Source organism: Lytechinus variegatus, chromosome 10, assembly GCF_018143015.1.
Source record: "Lytechinus variegatus isolate NC3 chromosome 10, Lvar_3.0, whole genome shotgun sequence".
NCBI classification, from domain to species: domain Eukaryota; kingdom Metazoa; phylum Echinodermata; class Echinoidea; order Temnopleuroida; family Toxopneustidae; genus Lytechinus; species Lytechinus variegatus.
This window is the reverse complement of record NC_054749.1, coordinates 23,524,149-23,540,799: the sequence shown is the minus strand read 5'-3', so window position 1 is coordinate 23,540,799 and position 16,651 is coordinate 23,524,149. Positions and strand designations below refer to the sequence as shown.

Below are 16,651 nucleotides of genomic sequence, written 5' to 3'. Positions count from 1 at the left end.
GACATCCTTTTTACGTGTTTATTTGGTCGCGCATGGTATCCACTCGTCAATGTAAGTGGCCCCTCCGGGGGTCCTTGGAACGGATCGCCAGCGTGTGAGTGCGTACGCATCCCTGGCCTATGGAACGGTCATGTGTGCATGATGCAGCTAGCGCGGCCTCCGCCGGGGGAGCTCTGCGGCCGTTTTTCACCAAAATTGCGGCTCATTCAATACGATCGGAGCGGCGTAACGAAAAATATTCGAAGCTTTGGAGCGGATTTCTCTCTTCTTTTTTCTCGATAAGAAGAAAATGCTATGCCTTGGAGCGGCTTTCTTTGTTCTTTTTCTCAACAAGGCAAAAATGCTATGCCTTGGAACGGAAATTCGAGTGTGAAAATGGGGGTCCCCTCCGCGGCACATACCCACTATGCATTATACACTGAGTGCCCCCCCCCCCGGGGTATTACCGACCTTAAAACACTTGTAACGTGGTTATCCGTATCACAAATAGTTAAATAAACAGTTACTAAAAGGACTATTTTTGCTTAACAAGCTGATTCCCCAAACAAAAAAAAATGGCCATGCTCTAACAACTATTTTCATACAATTATTGTATGTGATAGTCTTTGCGTGGAGACCATAGAGATGTCTCTATGGTGGAGCCACACTTGTTCAATTTTAATCAGGGTCTGCGCCTGCAGACTAGTAATCGATAGCGAGATAAATAAAGGAACAGCATGGCGGCGTACGAGCGGGAAATTCCATTTTTGGTACGTATTTTTAACGTTATTATGTTATGTTATCTATTTTTGGGGTAATCAGTAAATATTTGTTTGTTCGCTTTATACTTTTGGTCAATCGAAAATGTATTCTTTCGAGATTTTCATGCAAAATCCGTGATATATTTTGGTTTGTTGAATTTTTATCTTCATAACCGTTACAAATAAATTTACATGTGGGACTGAGTAGAACCTGTCTCGAATCTGGCTCCGAATCTGATCGGCCAACCAGCGGGAGCGGCGCGGCGGTACTCATCTTCAGACCGACTGGTACGGTAGGATGGGGGAGGGGGGGGGGGTCGGGTGTCCGGACAGTTTATCTTTTTGAAGCCTTCCTTTTTGTCTTTGGATTGCACTAAAAATGTGAATTCAATACTTCAGTAGAGGCGCACGGCCAGTATGGGAGACTCTCTCCAATTTTAATTTAAGGGAGACAATCTCCCACATTGGAGACTTGCTTTGCAAAAGTCAAAAGAAACAACAGTCAACACCAACAAAAGTAATAAGGGGCGATTCCACACTAGAACTTCAAAAATATCATAAATTTCAACATGCTTTCAATAAGTCATAAGTAGTGTAATATTTTACTATGATACCTAAATTTTATGAAAATTATGAGTTTTAACCAAAAGTGAAGACAGATAGGCCTATAAAAAAGCTATAGTTTTTTTGGGGGAGAACAATGGAATTTTAAATTTTCAATAATTTTGCTCATTGAATAGTCAAGTACAAATTCCACCTGAAACAATTATTTGCAAAGCAAGAGAAGATTGAAAATATTGCAGGTCAATAGAATAATATATCATTGATGGTTCCAAATAATATCTACAACATTTTCATGATCCATAATAGGGGCAGCCCTGATTTTTCCGAACCTATTTTTGGCAATGTCCCGTACGACACATGACAATGCAAAAGTTTTTCCTACAATTTTATTTTTTGATGATGCAATTTCATAAAATGAGTTTCTCTTTGTTTGACCCATGGGTGATCGATTTATCCCATAAGGATCTAATTACTGCCCTTCATTTTTCAATTATTGTCCTATTAAAAAATGTCCCGTACGACACACAATATAATAATGCATCTAATTGCAGGATTTGGATTCAGAAACCATAAATAGTAGGCATATTTAAATTCATTTAATTGATTTAACATAAAGTGAACTGAAAAAGTACTTTGTTTATCTCCATAGAACATGAAATAGGTGATTCTAAACATTTTAATTGATTTCATGTAGGCTTATTCTTTTGTGAATCCCTTCAGCTAAACTGGTGATTTTCACTGATCAGAGCAGGTTAATTTCTTTTCATTGAGCATGAAAAGAAAACTTTTATATTTCAACCTAGCCTGGAAGATGACTTCCTCTTGCATGCTAATGTGGAATTATTATAAGATGTAAAAAAAATCATATCAATCATCATGATCATCTATTTGGACTTCCCTTGATGATCACTATTTTTTATATACAATATTGAAACTCCTTACTTTTTTCAAGTTGTAAAAAAAATCTTGAAAATAAGACAAACCATATGGTTTCATGAAATGCAGATGGGTTTGAAAAAGTAGAACCGCATTTCTTTAGACAAAAAAATTGTGACCAAAAAAAGGGAAAAAAGTGACAGTTGTGACATATATCATGTAGATATACATTTTATATAAAAAATCATAACATCATGATCATTTTAGCCCCATAATTTACACAAAGTATCATTCATTCATTGTTTAAATAGTGTTTGGAAATCATCAATTAGTTTCCTAAAATGTAACTCCACACAAAACCTGAAGTTTTTCAGCTCGTAAAAATGCTGTGAACACTTGTACATTTCCCATCATGAAAAAAATTATAACATATTGCTCCCAATTGTATATATTGAGGTTACTTAATTGTATTGTCCTGAATGACTGCTTATTAAAAGATTATTCATAAATAAGCAAGAATTTAGGGGCAATGCTCCTTCTGATTGATAAAAAGTTCATGTTTATTTATTCAGGCTGCCCAATACAACACGCAGTGCCTGTACAACACACAAGTGTCCCGTACGACACACAAGTGTCCCGTACGACACACAATTGTCACGTACGACACATTATTTTGTTTATGATATATTGACAGAAATATTCACCTAATAGCGGTTTCTAACCTAATGAATGTCTTAGTTTGATGGGATTATTATTATCATCAGCCAAATAATGTGATTGAAGAAGTCAAAGTGACATAAAGTAAGAAAGTTTGGCTTCAATTTAGAGATGTCCCGTACGACACATTTTGAATGTCCCGTACGCCACAATGTTCTCGAAAATTATAATTTGCTTTATTTATTCATGAATGTTTATTTTGCTTTCTTTTGTAAATGTGTTTGTTCTTGGGTAATTGAGTGTCAATTTGAGTTCAGTTTCTATGAAATTTATCAGCCCAACTCACAGACTTTTGAGTACAAACTTGAGGTTTCTAAAAAAGCCACCTTTTCTGCGTCCGTACGACACATTACTATTTTTAATCTGTATTATACAGGATGTGAATTCAAGTCATGTTAAGTCTTGGTTTTTCTTACACTCTGGTAGTAGTTGATGACCACCTATAGTAACTGGAATATTTTTTTTTTCTTGTCAAAAACTGTCAAATGTTCTCTAAATGTCCCGTACGACACGTATGGAATCACCCAAAGTATGATTTTTTCCACCCAAACTTTTGTCCCACCGAGGTCAGAAGCCCATTTGTTTTGTGTGTGGATGACAACAAAAATCCCTATAAAAACAAAAGTAGACGGTGAGTTATATTATAACCTTGTTCATTGAATGAGTGACGGTGAGAAGGGTAATATTTCATGAGGAATCTGCTTATCAATATCACATTTTTATTTGCCGCCAAGGGCAAGGTAATCCTTTTTAAGCAAATGTAAACAAAGAACATTGGTCTCCAAAACTGGAGACTGTCTCTGAAATTGGATACCGAAATTCTTTATGAAAGTCTCTGATATTGGAGATAATCTCTCTCATGGGAGACAGTCTCCAATATTAATCTTTTATTTTGTTCTTTATAGTACCAGGTATTTCCTAATATTTTTTACTAAAATTTTGATGAAACTTGTCTTTGCTTGTGACAATGTTAGTTGTAATGACTATTGTTTGTATTATTGCACTCATTCATTCAATGAACAAGTGTGTGTGCGTATTCGAGTTTTGTCAGTCGTGTATCAATCAGATATGATTATTTACGTCTGGGACCGACCTTTAACGTCACCATCCGAAGACGTGACCAGGGCTCGAACCTCTGCATCAAATTTTAACTTCCCCACATAGCTTGGATTACAGGTGCACGCCACAACGCCCAGTTATGATATAACCTTGTTCTCACTTATAGTTATATCTCCATGTGTGGCAAAATAAGGGTGGCAAAGTTTGGCTTATTTTCTCTTTTTCTTTGGGGCAATTGCTTGATATTTTACACCTACAGTTTCCATTACAACTATTATTTATACAACTTGACCCTTATTTAAATTTGATTCTTTAAATTATTTTTGTCTTAATTAAAAATAGAGATCAAAAAATGAAAACTTTCCTGCCATATTACTTTCCACCAATAGAGGGTGTACAAAAAATATGCCCCAAATTCAAGTTTTTGAGCACTCTGGTTACTAATTAAGAATAAATTGCAACTGTATGAAAATTAGTAATTTTGGTCACAAAAGTGATTTTTTCATGATTTTTTTAAAGTGTGTGCTCTGTACACAACATTGGCATACCATAGTCCTACCTGTAGATTCCCCACAGGCAGGATGGTTGCGGTGAACAAGTGTTGTAACTGTTGAGTGTACTGTTAGTTGTAATTTATTCCTTGTCTTGTCTTGTCTCGTTAATGCACACAATCATATTGATTATTATGGCATATGAACATCAAGATTGACTTGACCAGAATTTTGCCGGGACCGGCAGGTGCAATACACCGGGCGAACACCCTACTCATTGACGAATAGTGTATTGGTTTTAACTTAACGTGCATAGGTTGTGACTCTCCTATACACGGGACCAACATTTGCGTCCTTCCCGATGGACGGAGTGTTTTCAACTGCATTCACACCTGCACTGAATACATTGGTGAGGCACGCTAACACACAACGCTGTAGCATCAGATTTTTTGTCAGACGCGTTTAGACGCGGCATGAGCGGGATTCGAACCCCTCACGTTGAGATCTACGATCTTAGCCGAAACATGCGCTCTAACCCACTGAGCTATGCTGCCTCCAAATGACTTTCTAAAATTGATCGTCCGTACACACAACAACTGGATATACTGGTACTGTGTCTGTGAGCTAGTCGGAGGGGGGAGGAGGAAAGAGTTCCATATACACCCCTCCCCCCACCAAAAATAATCGTTGAGACTTCCTGTTCACTAACCTCAGATTCTTCTATCAATTTTTTTACTGTTGCTTACTTTAAATCTGTACATGTACAGGTTGGGACTCAACTCACCTCATAACAAAGAAAGGAAAGTAAGAGAAAACTGAAAAGGGAAAGGAAAAAATTGAACAGAGAGAGAGAGAGAGAAAGGATCAGGAAAAAGAAAGCTAGGAAAGATGGGAAATAAAGATAGTTGGAACAAAAAAAGGCAAGCAGGAAGGAAAGAAGGATGTAGAAAGAAAAAGAAAAATGAAAGAAAGAGGAAATTTTTCAAACTTCAAGCAAACAAAAATATCCAATCTAACAAAAAACTTAATGTTTTTTTTAAATATATTTTGAAAATAAAAAAAACTAATAAATTAGAAATGATTGAAATTAAGATAAAAATAAGATGAAACATCGCGGCATCATACACAGACATCTCTCATCCCATCTCAAGTTCGCACCGATCCCAACAAAAGACTCAAAATGAAAGCTGAAACAACTAGATCTAGTTATGAAAACTCAATAACTTGCTCGTCCAATTACATCACCAAATCAGTCATCTGAGAATCCATGATATAATTATTACATATTACTGTAAACGCTGTTATTTTCGCGGGATTAATTTTTCGCGCTTGGCGGCTTCAAAACATATTCGCGGGTTTTTAAATTCGCGCTACACACTCCATAATAACAAAGTCACTTCCTTCTTGCCATCTGTGAATGGTTTTAATTAAAATTTCAGCAACGAAATTGTATTTTCTGATCATAATTTTAGCTCTAGGGCGGCATAATTCAGCATTGTTTTGATAATGAGCTTTTATGACATTTAGCGTAACTTTTCTTTGCGGGGCGGACATCGGGAAAGGCAAAACGGAGGCGCTGCTAGGCTGCTGGCCTGGTATGGACGGCCGAGCACCGGGTAAGGATCGGGGGGATTACGGCTATTCAAAGTGCAAGGGATGAAAGTACGGGCGATTGACCCAACGTCTTCTCAAAAACTAAACAGATCTAAACACTCACCAATCAAATAGCAAAAGCAATTTCTATTTCAACCACAATCATAATTCAAATACCGATCTGCGACTGTTAAAAAAAATGATTGTATCGCTTTAAAGGGAAAGTTCACCCTGAAGAACAGTTTGTTGTAAAAATAGCAGAAAATATGATAAAAAATATTGGTGAAGGTTTGAGGAAAATCCGTTAAAGATTAAGAAAGTTATTAGAATTCAAAGTTTTGGATTTGTGACGTCATATGCGAGCAGCATTCCTACATAGCGAATGGTAAAAAAATCAATGAATTTCAAATTCTGTATGGTTCCTGATGACTTTATTTTGTTTTCTATTTATGATCGGGTGTGACGGTTGGACATTACTGATATTTTGATGATTGATTGTGTAAACCAAACGAATCGGCCGGCCGACGTATTTTTTTTTTTTTTTTCGATGCACCGATTTTGCAAAATCTGCAGTGTTCTGCACCGGTGTTCGATGACATCGATCGAACACCGATTTTAAAATCGATTCGACTCAGGCTTAATAATTATAAACATTTCCTGCTGAGTTTGTGATTATTTTGGTGGAAAAACTTTTTATGTGAGATTGTTTGTACCATTGAGAATCTGCTCCAATACTACATGTAGCTAGTAGCCTGCCACACACAGGCAGGATCTAGGAGGCCAGTGCGGGCCACGTGCATGCAGCAGCTAGTACATTGTGTGCTGAGGGTGCTTGTGTTTGTGTGTAGATCAAAGAAAATATACATGTAGTATACCAGTATGTAACTATTCATTTGCAATGTATTGGGTAGCATAAAAATCACCGCACTACTTGTGTGAAATTTTACTTAAAACGATTTTATTGTTGTCTCTGCTTCGTCATCTGTTGGTTATTTGATGAAAATTCTTCACTTAAATTCTATAATTATATTTTGTTCAATATAATGAAATACGGGACAAATAAGCTTCCCGGGAAGGGTGTGAAGGGACGCTGGGACAAAGGAGCAAAATGCGGGGTGATCCTGGGAAATACGGGGCGTCTGGTCACCCTGAGATGGGGCATCAAGAAGTTTACTCACGTATTTTGTGAAACAGGAACTTTGAGTGTTTACGTTTTCATTAACATTTAGATCTTGATCTAATTATTTAAAAAACATGTTAGGCCTACATCCAGTTTCAATTTCATGTCATGTTTAAAGGTAGGGAGTTCGGTGACTTTGAAATCTTGAAGGAATCCCAACAAATTTGATACCATTGGAAAGCTTGTGTAAGAAAACTAATGGTGCTTCAATCAATTCATTGTCTTAAATGGAGATATTCCAATTTACAGGGGAAAGTATGCAGATATAGACTAAATTATATTGTTGTGTCAAAAACAATGTTGAAGGCTTGCTTGAGTGGGGAGATGGTAACTTTTTGAAGTCTTGAAGGAGTCCCAACAACTTTGGTACTCTCTGTCTTTGGAAGCTTGTGAAATACGAAAAAAGGATAGTGCTTAGATCAACTCATGATGTCAAATATTGACAGAGATATTCCTCTTTAAAGGGGAGAATGATAAGATTTTGTTCTACAGCAAAATTAGATTTAAATTATTGACTGGGACTGTGTTATATTTCTTTTCAAAATGCAATACGCTGCTATGCGGGGCAAGGTATGCCCTTGAATTATACATTTTATTCATAAAACTTTAGTTTCTCATGGTATAGCCATAGGGTCCTATAGGGTTTTCCCTCCTTTACAGTTTTTTGTAATATTTATACTTGTTTTACATGGGTGCAAAGTTGCAGATACAAATTCTGAAAGTGGCATTTCACTGAACTCCCTATTAAATGACACGTCCACCCAAACAACAGATAGTTGATTTGAATAAAAAGAGAAAAATCCAACAAGCACAACTCTGAAAATTTCATCAAAATTGGATGTAGAATAAGAAACTTATGACATTTTAAAGTTTCGCTTAATTTTTCAAAATAGGTAGATCTAGATCTTAATATAGTCCGTGAATCCCGTCGGTGTGCAAATGAGGGAACTCACTATTTCTTTGTACCGGTATTTTATTATATGAAATTTAAAATTTTCTAATTTTCTCCTCATTGTCATGTGAAACAAAGGTTTATTTCTCCCTGAACATGTGGACTTACTAAATTGTTTAACATTAGACTATGATTCATTCAAGTTGTTCCTTAATATAAAATCTGTAAAAATTGAATAATTGTATAGATCTAATTCAAACAATAATAAAAAGAAAGGAAATAGTGACTGAAAAGACATCATCGATTCTCTCATGTGCAAGTGACTAAGCAAAACTTAAGAATATCATATTTTTTTATTTTACATCCGGGTTTTTAATTAAATCTTCAGCATTATGCTTGTCTGATTTTTCTCTTTTGAATTAAATCAACATTTTCTGAGGTGGACTTGACCTTTAAACATTGTTTCCAAATAATTTTGAAAATACATGGTGATTGTGAAGTTAGAATTAAAAAAGTACATTGATCGTTTTAATTTCCCATCTGAGTATCCCTGAGTCTGAAGCTACAGTAGCAGGGGGCTCTCTGCAATGTTGGGCAGAGGAAACCAGCTCCTTCATATAACAAGATACCTTCCAAGTAAGTATCAATCTGATTTGTTTCCCATCAGAGTATCCCCGAGTCTGAGGCTAGCATTCATGGTCTCTCTACAGTGTGGGGCAGAGCAGAGCTACCAAGTCTCACGCATTATGCGTGAGACTCAAGCATTTTGGACTCTTGTTCATCCCCTCAAATCTCTGTCTCACGCAACTATCACAGCCTATCCCCATATACATTGTACACAATGTCTGATCTCACTCAGATTCACAGAAAATCTCACGCATATCTGGTCTTTGAACTTGGCATCTCTGGCAGAGGAAACCAGCTCCTTTTTACCTTCCTTCATCAAACAATCAAATAAGTATTAATCTGATTTGTTTCCCATCAGAGTATACCTGAGTCTGAGGCTAGCATTCACGGTCTCTCAGCAGTGTGGGGCAGGGGAAACCAGCTCCTTCTTCATACAGGATGTGGGCAAAGGAGGAGAGCAATGGGCAGCGGTGAGTAGCAACAAGAACTAGTGTAAATCATCACACACACAAATAATCAATTGTTAAGAGGTTTTGTCACTTCTGTATGTTCAAAGTTTGATTTTCGAATGGCGATCTTCAAGATATTACAGTGGTGTGATGTAGGCCCGTTTCGGGTACACGTGTACACGCACGGTCAAGTCAGTGCACGTGTACTAAATTCCATTTAGCATAAAGCTTGCGTGGGACTGTTAAGTCAGTGAACAAGCTCACAGCCTCACATTAATTCTTAGTTCTAAGACACTGCACATGTTTTAATCACTAATATGTCAATATATTTCAATTAACCTAGAGTGAGTTTACTTCCAAAATCGCTGATTTAATCCACATTTATTCTGGAGACTCAAGTTTTTGTACCACACGAAATGGGTATGCTCCGGTCAGTGCAGGGCCCTAGTTAGCGCCGACGTTCGTTGGATGCGCATTTTGCATGCTGTACCGTATATACATGCACAGATCGCTGCAGAATTGAGTGTAACTGAAGTTATCGATTGATTTTCATTATTTTATTGCCAATTTGAGGAGCGTGTGTTTGTAGGCTTGTAGCACATGTGTATGAGCGTATAACACGTAAGGAGACTCTCGAAAGCGTTCTTCAATCACTTTTAGAGCCAATTTGAGAATCACCAATTGCGACAGCAATCATTGCTCCAGTTACGTGTTATACGCTCATAAACATATACTACAAGCCTACAAACACACGCTCCTCAAATTGGCAATAAAATAATGAAAATCAATCGATAACTTCAGTTACACTTAATTCTGCAGCGATCTGTGCATGCATGTACGGTACAGTATGCAAAATGCGCATCCAACGAACGTCGGCGCTAACTAGGGCCCTGCACTGATTTACTTTTGCATTCTTTATTAATTTAATGCGCTGCTAAGCTGAGTAAACTTTTTAATTGCACCAATTTTTGTGGATTGATACTTCTAACTTCTCAGGTAAGCTTTAAAACCGTGACTTAGGCTACATCTGGGAAACACTGAAAACATACTGTAACTCACTCTCACTCAGTGTTTACAACGTGTACACGTGTACACGACCGAAAAACACGCCGTGTACACGTGCATCAAAAATGGACTTTCAAACCGGGCCTAGCCTAGTGTGATGTCCCTCTTTTTGGTCTACTCGTACAGTATATTGCAAGAACCAACTGTAATGAGTCTTACGACAATAAAAATTTTCCAACATCCCACATGTATGTTTTTTGAATGGGCATGCATGTTCTGTGCACTATGATGTGACACAGCTGATTTTCAACAAAGATAAGTAAATAATAAAGAAAAAATAAGCATATGAATCTGCATACACACTGTATGTAATATTTTGCCTAAATTCAGAGCAAGTTGGTGCGATATTTGGTGAGAAGCTGTAGAACTTCTCAAATACAAGTCCAATCAATGAAAAGGGGATATTCCAGCCATTTTATTCACATGTATTTAACTTTTTGCATCTAAATCCCCAATCATAAATTCCTCTGATTGTGCGGGTGATTTTTAGCACAGTTGCTCTTTGAAATATAAGGGATGATATTAAATGAAGCCTCTGTGGCATGTTATAGAAGTTGTTAAAATATAAGGATAATTCTAGGTGCGAAGAGATTTTCAGGAGGTTCAACATTCACATGTATTCACATGTACTTGTACCTCTATGTGCCAATTTAAAAGAAAAAAAAGAAAAATGTAGATTATTTAAATGACCTTTTCTTTCAGTTATTTCATAGACACTAATATGAAATATAAACAGGTCAAATTTTTTTGGTGTTTTTTTCTTGGAAGTTGCAAAAGTATCTTTAAAACTTGTTTGAAGATTGCTCTTGATGCTAATTACTATTGTATTTTTTGTTTATTTGTTTTTTTTACCAGCTGATGAAGTAGTCTACCACCAAACCCCATCCAGACTCCATCAAGTAGAATGGCAGACAGACATGCACAATCCTCATACAAGGAAACTTGTTATGCAATCTCATGGTAAATTTCCCTGTCATTTTTATTGACATCAATGTTTTCTTTGAAATATTGCTTGCAGTAAAACATAACAAAGGTGGTTTTGAAAACCATTGGTTGAACACATGGTTTATGCAGATTTCCTGCATAAATTGTTATGCTTATTTACCACGTACATATTAAACAATTATCCAATGCTGATGCACGCTTTTGCCACAGTGCACCAAATTGATGCCTGTTGCCATGGTTAAATATGCTGTTTTATTCATGAGTCCACTGTTTTGAATTAAAGAGTCCACTCTACAAACTGGACTCATGAATAAATTAGCGTACTTAACCATGGCAACAGGTGACTGTTTGGCGCGCTGTGGCAAAAGCGTGCATCAGCATTGGACATCTGTTTAATATATGCGTGGGTTTAACCGACGATTTTCAAAACCACCTTTGTGAATTCGGGCCTTAGTGTCCTCTTTCTTTCTCTATGTTTGATTTGGACTACATATCTTTATTAAATTTGGTATTCTGCATGCACATATTTGTATGCTTGAATTATTGTCAATTTGATATTTTGTCTGTTTTCTCAACACAGATATTTTTGTTTCACTTCAAAAGCAACCTCCAGAACACAAGGACACATCAAGGAAACCTCAGTGAGTTTCGTTTCCAATATCTATTTAACCAATGTGTTATTTGTTGCATTATACAATTGAGGTTGGTTAATACAGTGTTATGAATAGATTATGCTGCTGCTGATCAAAGGAAAGTTTTCTACCCAACTTTTCTACATGTAGTTTCGAATCATTGGATGTTTCACTTTTGAGGTGTGTTTCATTATTTTTTTGTTCACCTGCTCTATTGTTCAAGGTAGAGTTTATTTTCTGTGGCGATATCAAATTGATATGACTTATTGATTGTAATTCAGCAGAGGTTGAAATAACAATTCTATTAAAAGACATTCTTTGAATATTTCATGAATTGTTTCATGGATGTATTTAAATTTTATTCATTTTTTCTTCTCTTTTTATTCAAAACTGCTATCAGATTTTATAAGCAAATGTCAATTTTATTTTTGCATATATCATGCGATGAGTTACATCTATTAATATAATTAGCTGCATGTATCAAGGTGGCATACAGTGTACTCCATGTATGTCAAATGGTGGATCATCTTTTTGTTTTGGTAGCCACATAGGAATAAAGAAACACATCAGTATTCCACGTCAAATATGTTTGTTGTCCTCGTCTGATGTGAAGACTGACCTTTGCTTGTTGATTTATCATGTCTGAACTCCTAGTTAAACAGCCACATCTCTTTCCAGTTTTCCTCATCATGACCCATCCAATTCAACATCTAGCATCATGTACAATTTTCTGTTTTATTTCATCTTGTACAAACAAAAGGACATTTATTGATAATTTGCGATCGTCGATTACACCCCAAAAAATAGAATAAAGCTCTCCACCCCATAACCTTGCACACATAGCTATTGTGTCCCAATACATAACTGTATATGGTTTAATTATCTTTTACCTGTCCATGTATATAGTGATAAGCATTTCCCAAATAAGGTAGGAATGTAATTTGATATTTATCTTGCATAGAAGTTATTGGTTAAAAGAAATGAATTCAAATTTGGTCTAAAATTTGCCTATTTGTCAAATTGATTATGTTATTCCTTTTTATTAATCATGATGTTAGGCATCTATTCATAGAAAAATTGAAGGAGTATTCAGTTTGAAAATAAGCGAAGAAATACTAGATTTATATGTAGGACTTTCTTGAAAAAATGTGCACCATCCCATCATTGATTATGCATGTTTTAAAAGATAGCATTATGTGACAGGCAAGATTTAGGCCTCAAAATAGCAGAATTGTAAAGTAAAATATGACTAAATTCAATTTTTGGCATTTTTAAAGTTTGATTTCACTTTATTTGATAACAAATTTCGCATCATGGTGGAGCGACTAAATACAATATGTAGTTCATTTAGATCCCTATTTCGCTTACCACATTCATTTTATTTGTATCCTATTGAAAAACCTGCACACCCAGGTACTTGTGGAACTTTTTAAGAATTGTACATCACCATTAAAACAACATCTTTCATGGAATTATGTTATCCTAATTTTTCCCCTTTAAGGTTGATAAAGTGCAGTCGACATTACCGTGCCTTCATAGCTGAATGCGTTCAAGATCTTCGCAAGGCCTCTTTGGGTATGAGCACAGTGGAACTCTTACTAATGAAACATTAAACTCACTACTCTGTGACTATAATTCTTTCTAATGGGCAATTAAAATCATTCTACCAGGCATTTGGAAGCATTGATCATTGAAAAGGAAGAATATAAGCAGAAAAATGATAGGGAATAATAATGTTAATGGTATCACTATTATCTGCTACATGTATTAATTTACCATATGACTGCTGCCCAAATTATATTTTGTAAAGCTTTTTTTTATGTGTCTGGGCTGTTCAGATATTGGTTACAATCATTTCAGAAACACCGAGTATCAAATATGAAAAAGGGCAGAGGAGAAAAAAAAGAAGAAAGAAATGGAGGATTAAGAGGAGAGAGCAGAGACAGACATAGGGTGGTAGGAGGAATATGGAAGCAAAATAAAGAGATAGAAGGAAAATAATAAGAGGAGGAAAAAAAGAGAAGGGCTGCAGTGGAGAAAAAAGAAGAGGATAAATGAGGAATGCAGGACTGTCGTAATGAAATTGGAAAAAAAAACTTGATTGAACGATTTACAGGTTTTTCCAATGCCTTCGAAATGTGTTCTCAAATTTCCTTTTGCAGATCCCAATATTGACAGGACAGAAGCAAGAGAGTATGGAGACCAATGTGAAATCTTCCAGACTATAGGACTGATATGGAGTCTGTGTGAAATCCTGTTTGTTGAAACATTACCAGGTAAAGGAGTTTTATAGATTGTAATGGCTTCAAAAGTAAATGGGATATGGAGGGGAGGAAGCCAAAGGCAAATCCAATATTGGCATTGCATATTTTACATAAAATTATGACCTGCTGTCAGCTATGGAAAAATAGAAGCAATTTTATTCTATACCTTTACTAATTTTTCATCTGATTTTAATAGAATTTAATCTATTTGCTTTGATTTTACTGTATAAAATGTACATGTACATTAATTTTGAACTGGATGGTCCTTTCAAAGCCCTTGCATTAAGGCATTTAAAAAAAATTACCCTAGAATGACTGTCAGTGATAGAGGATATACAAGGGCAGCGAGGCAGTTCAGGTGCACATACAATGCAGTTGCCTTCAATGCCGTGGTTTCATGCAAGCATTATCATTTTCTTTGTATATTGTGTCTTATTTTGGTTTGCTACAGGTGGTATAGTTCTACAGCAGCTGTTAGATTGGGTCAAGCTGCACTTCACTGAAGGGGACGTCAAGGCTAGAAATGTTCTTATGGCTGAAGAGATTGAGACCACAGAAGAATATTGGTCGGCTGTAAGTTATGCCCTATTTCACCTCTTCCCCCTCCTCCTTCCCCTTTCTCTCTTACTCTCTATCTCTATCTCTCTCTATCATATCATCGGTGTTAATCCGAAAAGTTGTATCAGTCAATTTTGGTCCAAAAAAAAAAATCGATTTTGATTCCTATTCTCTTCATATCTAAATTTCTATGCAGCAACTTATTTTAGTTTTTGAGATATGAGGGGATTTTCATGTTGATGCCATACAAATTCTTAATAAATGAGCAAAAAACTTGTACTGTAATAGAGCGATACGTTTCGACTGACCGCGATTTTTAATGCGCGCAGTCAGCCAAACCGTTGAATCAGCACTGGGCACTGCATTGACTTTGCACATGAAAATTGATATGACATTTTGACTAATTGCGCGCATTGGAATCATGGTCAGTCAAAACGTATTGCTTTTTCACTATGGCTTTTTTGTACAGGGAAAATCTAAGCCGCTCAAACCAAAATTACAAGCATGGAGCTCTTTGGCGATATTTTCTCTGATCCTCAGTTTTTTTATAAAAATAAGGATACCAATGTCGAGCAAATGTCTTGGTCTTTCCAACCATGTATTTTTCTAGCAATGAATATGTTTTAAGGCTGGGGAACTAAGTGTGAAAGTTATAGTAAACTTTAAAGTCGATTTTCTCTGAAATGGATCTTTACCAATAGATCTACATCTACATCCTGCAAGGAAGACTAACTGAGGCCAGGCATATGTTATCACTGGATCCAAAGTTTCAACAAGACACTCACGGGGTAAGCTGAGCTACTATATCTGTCAACAGTCAAAGTAAAAAGCAAATAACTATCTTTGTTGAAGGGGATTGGACAGACTATCACGAGGCAATTTGAATGAACAGAGCAAAGCTGCTGAGTGACAACCTTATACCATGGAAGGAATGTTACATTACAATACCTAAATAGAAACAATAATTGACTTCTTATTCTGCATTGGAAATATTTAAATGAAATTCAGTAAAATCATTTTGAAAAGAGTATGATTGATAAAAATTGATAATTTAGACCAATCAAAGTCATTTTAAGCTGTGTTTTTACAATAATATATAAGAATGATATGTGCATATATGACAATCTATATTTTTCCTAATTCATAAAATGTATCAATCTTCATTAGGCCTATGGTAAAATTGACGAGTTGATGAGGCGTATGCCTGTCTTTGGGACCCTGAGTCGACAGTCCCTGGCCGAGTTTGATCTGAAGTGGCGTCACTGGCAGGATACTTGCAGGCAATGTCTAGAGGATCACAGCTTTACCTCTTATCCAAGACTTGAAGTCATTTGTAAGGTAAGAAATTTATATATAGCTATCAGTGCAAAGAATAGTTTGTAGTATGTGAGAAAGCTGTATACATACACCAACCCATGCACTGCAATTGTATTTGGTATGGGGAGAGGGTTATATCTAGTGTGAAAAATCATAAGAGTATGATTGATATTTTTGTGTTTGTAATGCTGTTAGGATGAAATTGGATTCTCATATGATCCTAACTTGCTCTTGTGTAGTTTACTGTGTGGTTTGATTTCCTGAACAATTTCTTTAACGATTTCTTTGTTTACGATATGCTTTGCAATAGAGGTCTAAGCCTGCAGGGGAGTGTAATGTGATAAACCTTTTGGGGTTCATGTGATTACTTCAAATGGGATTCTAGGAGAATTTTTTTTCAAGAAGGGGTAGATTCATTGGCGAATGGCATACTGAAACTCTTAAGAATTAATCCATCTCATTCTGGATTAAAAAAATATCACTAGAATGCAACCTTCAAAACAAATATACATACACTGGTAACATAAACCAGTTCGCATTAAATGATGTATCTTCACAGTGCTTTTCCACAACAGTCTTTCTCCCAGATGATGTTTGAATGTTTGCATGGTGGTATAAACATTCACAGAGGAGGTTTACGGTACACCATGTGTGAATTCCTTGAATGGACTGATGTAAAAGT

General features: G+C 36.1%; 1 protein-coding gene across 1 annotated transcript in view; it reads left to right on the top strand.

Annotated features, from left to right (window-relative positions):
• The first annotated feature begins 657 nt into the window (after nucleotides 1-657).
• LOC121422442 (nuclear pore complex protein Nup85-like) overlaps nucleotides 658-16,651 on the top strand; it is a 30,878-nt gene continuing 14,884 nt past the window's right edge. Inside the window, exons 1-9 of the mRNA XM_041617485.1 lie at nucleotides 658-749; nucleotides 9,098-9,209; nucleotides 11,109-11,213; nucleotides 11,779-11,839; nucleotides 13,332-13,405; nucleotides 13,993-14,106; nucleotides 14,546-14,667; nucleotides 15,354-15,440; nucleotides 15,820-15,990. Of these exons, the coding sequence (XP_041473419.1) occupies nucleotides 717-749; nucleotides 9,098-9,209; nucleotides 11,109-11,213; nucleotides 11,779-11,839; nucleotides 13,332-13,405; nucleotides 13,993-14,106; nucleotides 14,546-14,667; nucleotides 15,354-15,440; nucleotides 15,820-15,990 (879 nt within the window). The 5' untranslated portion in view covers nucleotides 658-716. The remainder of the gene's footprint in view (nucleotides 750-9,097; nucleotides 9,210-11,108; nucleotides 11,214-11,778; nucleotides 11,840-13,331; nucleotides 13,406-13,992; nucleotides 14,107-14,545; nucleotides 14,668-15,353; nucleotides 15,441-15,819; nucleotides 15,991-16,651) is intronic.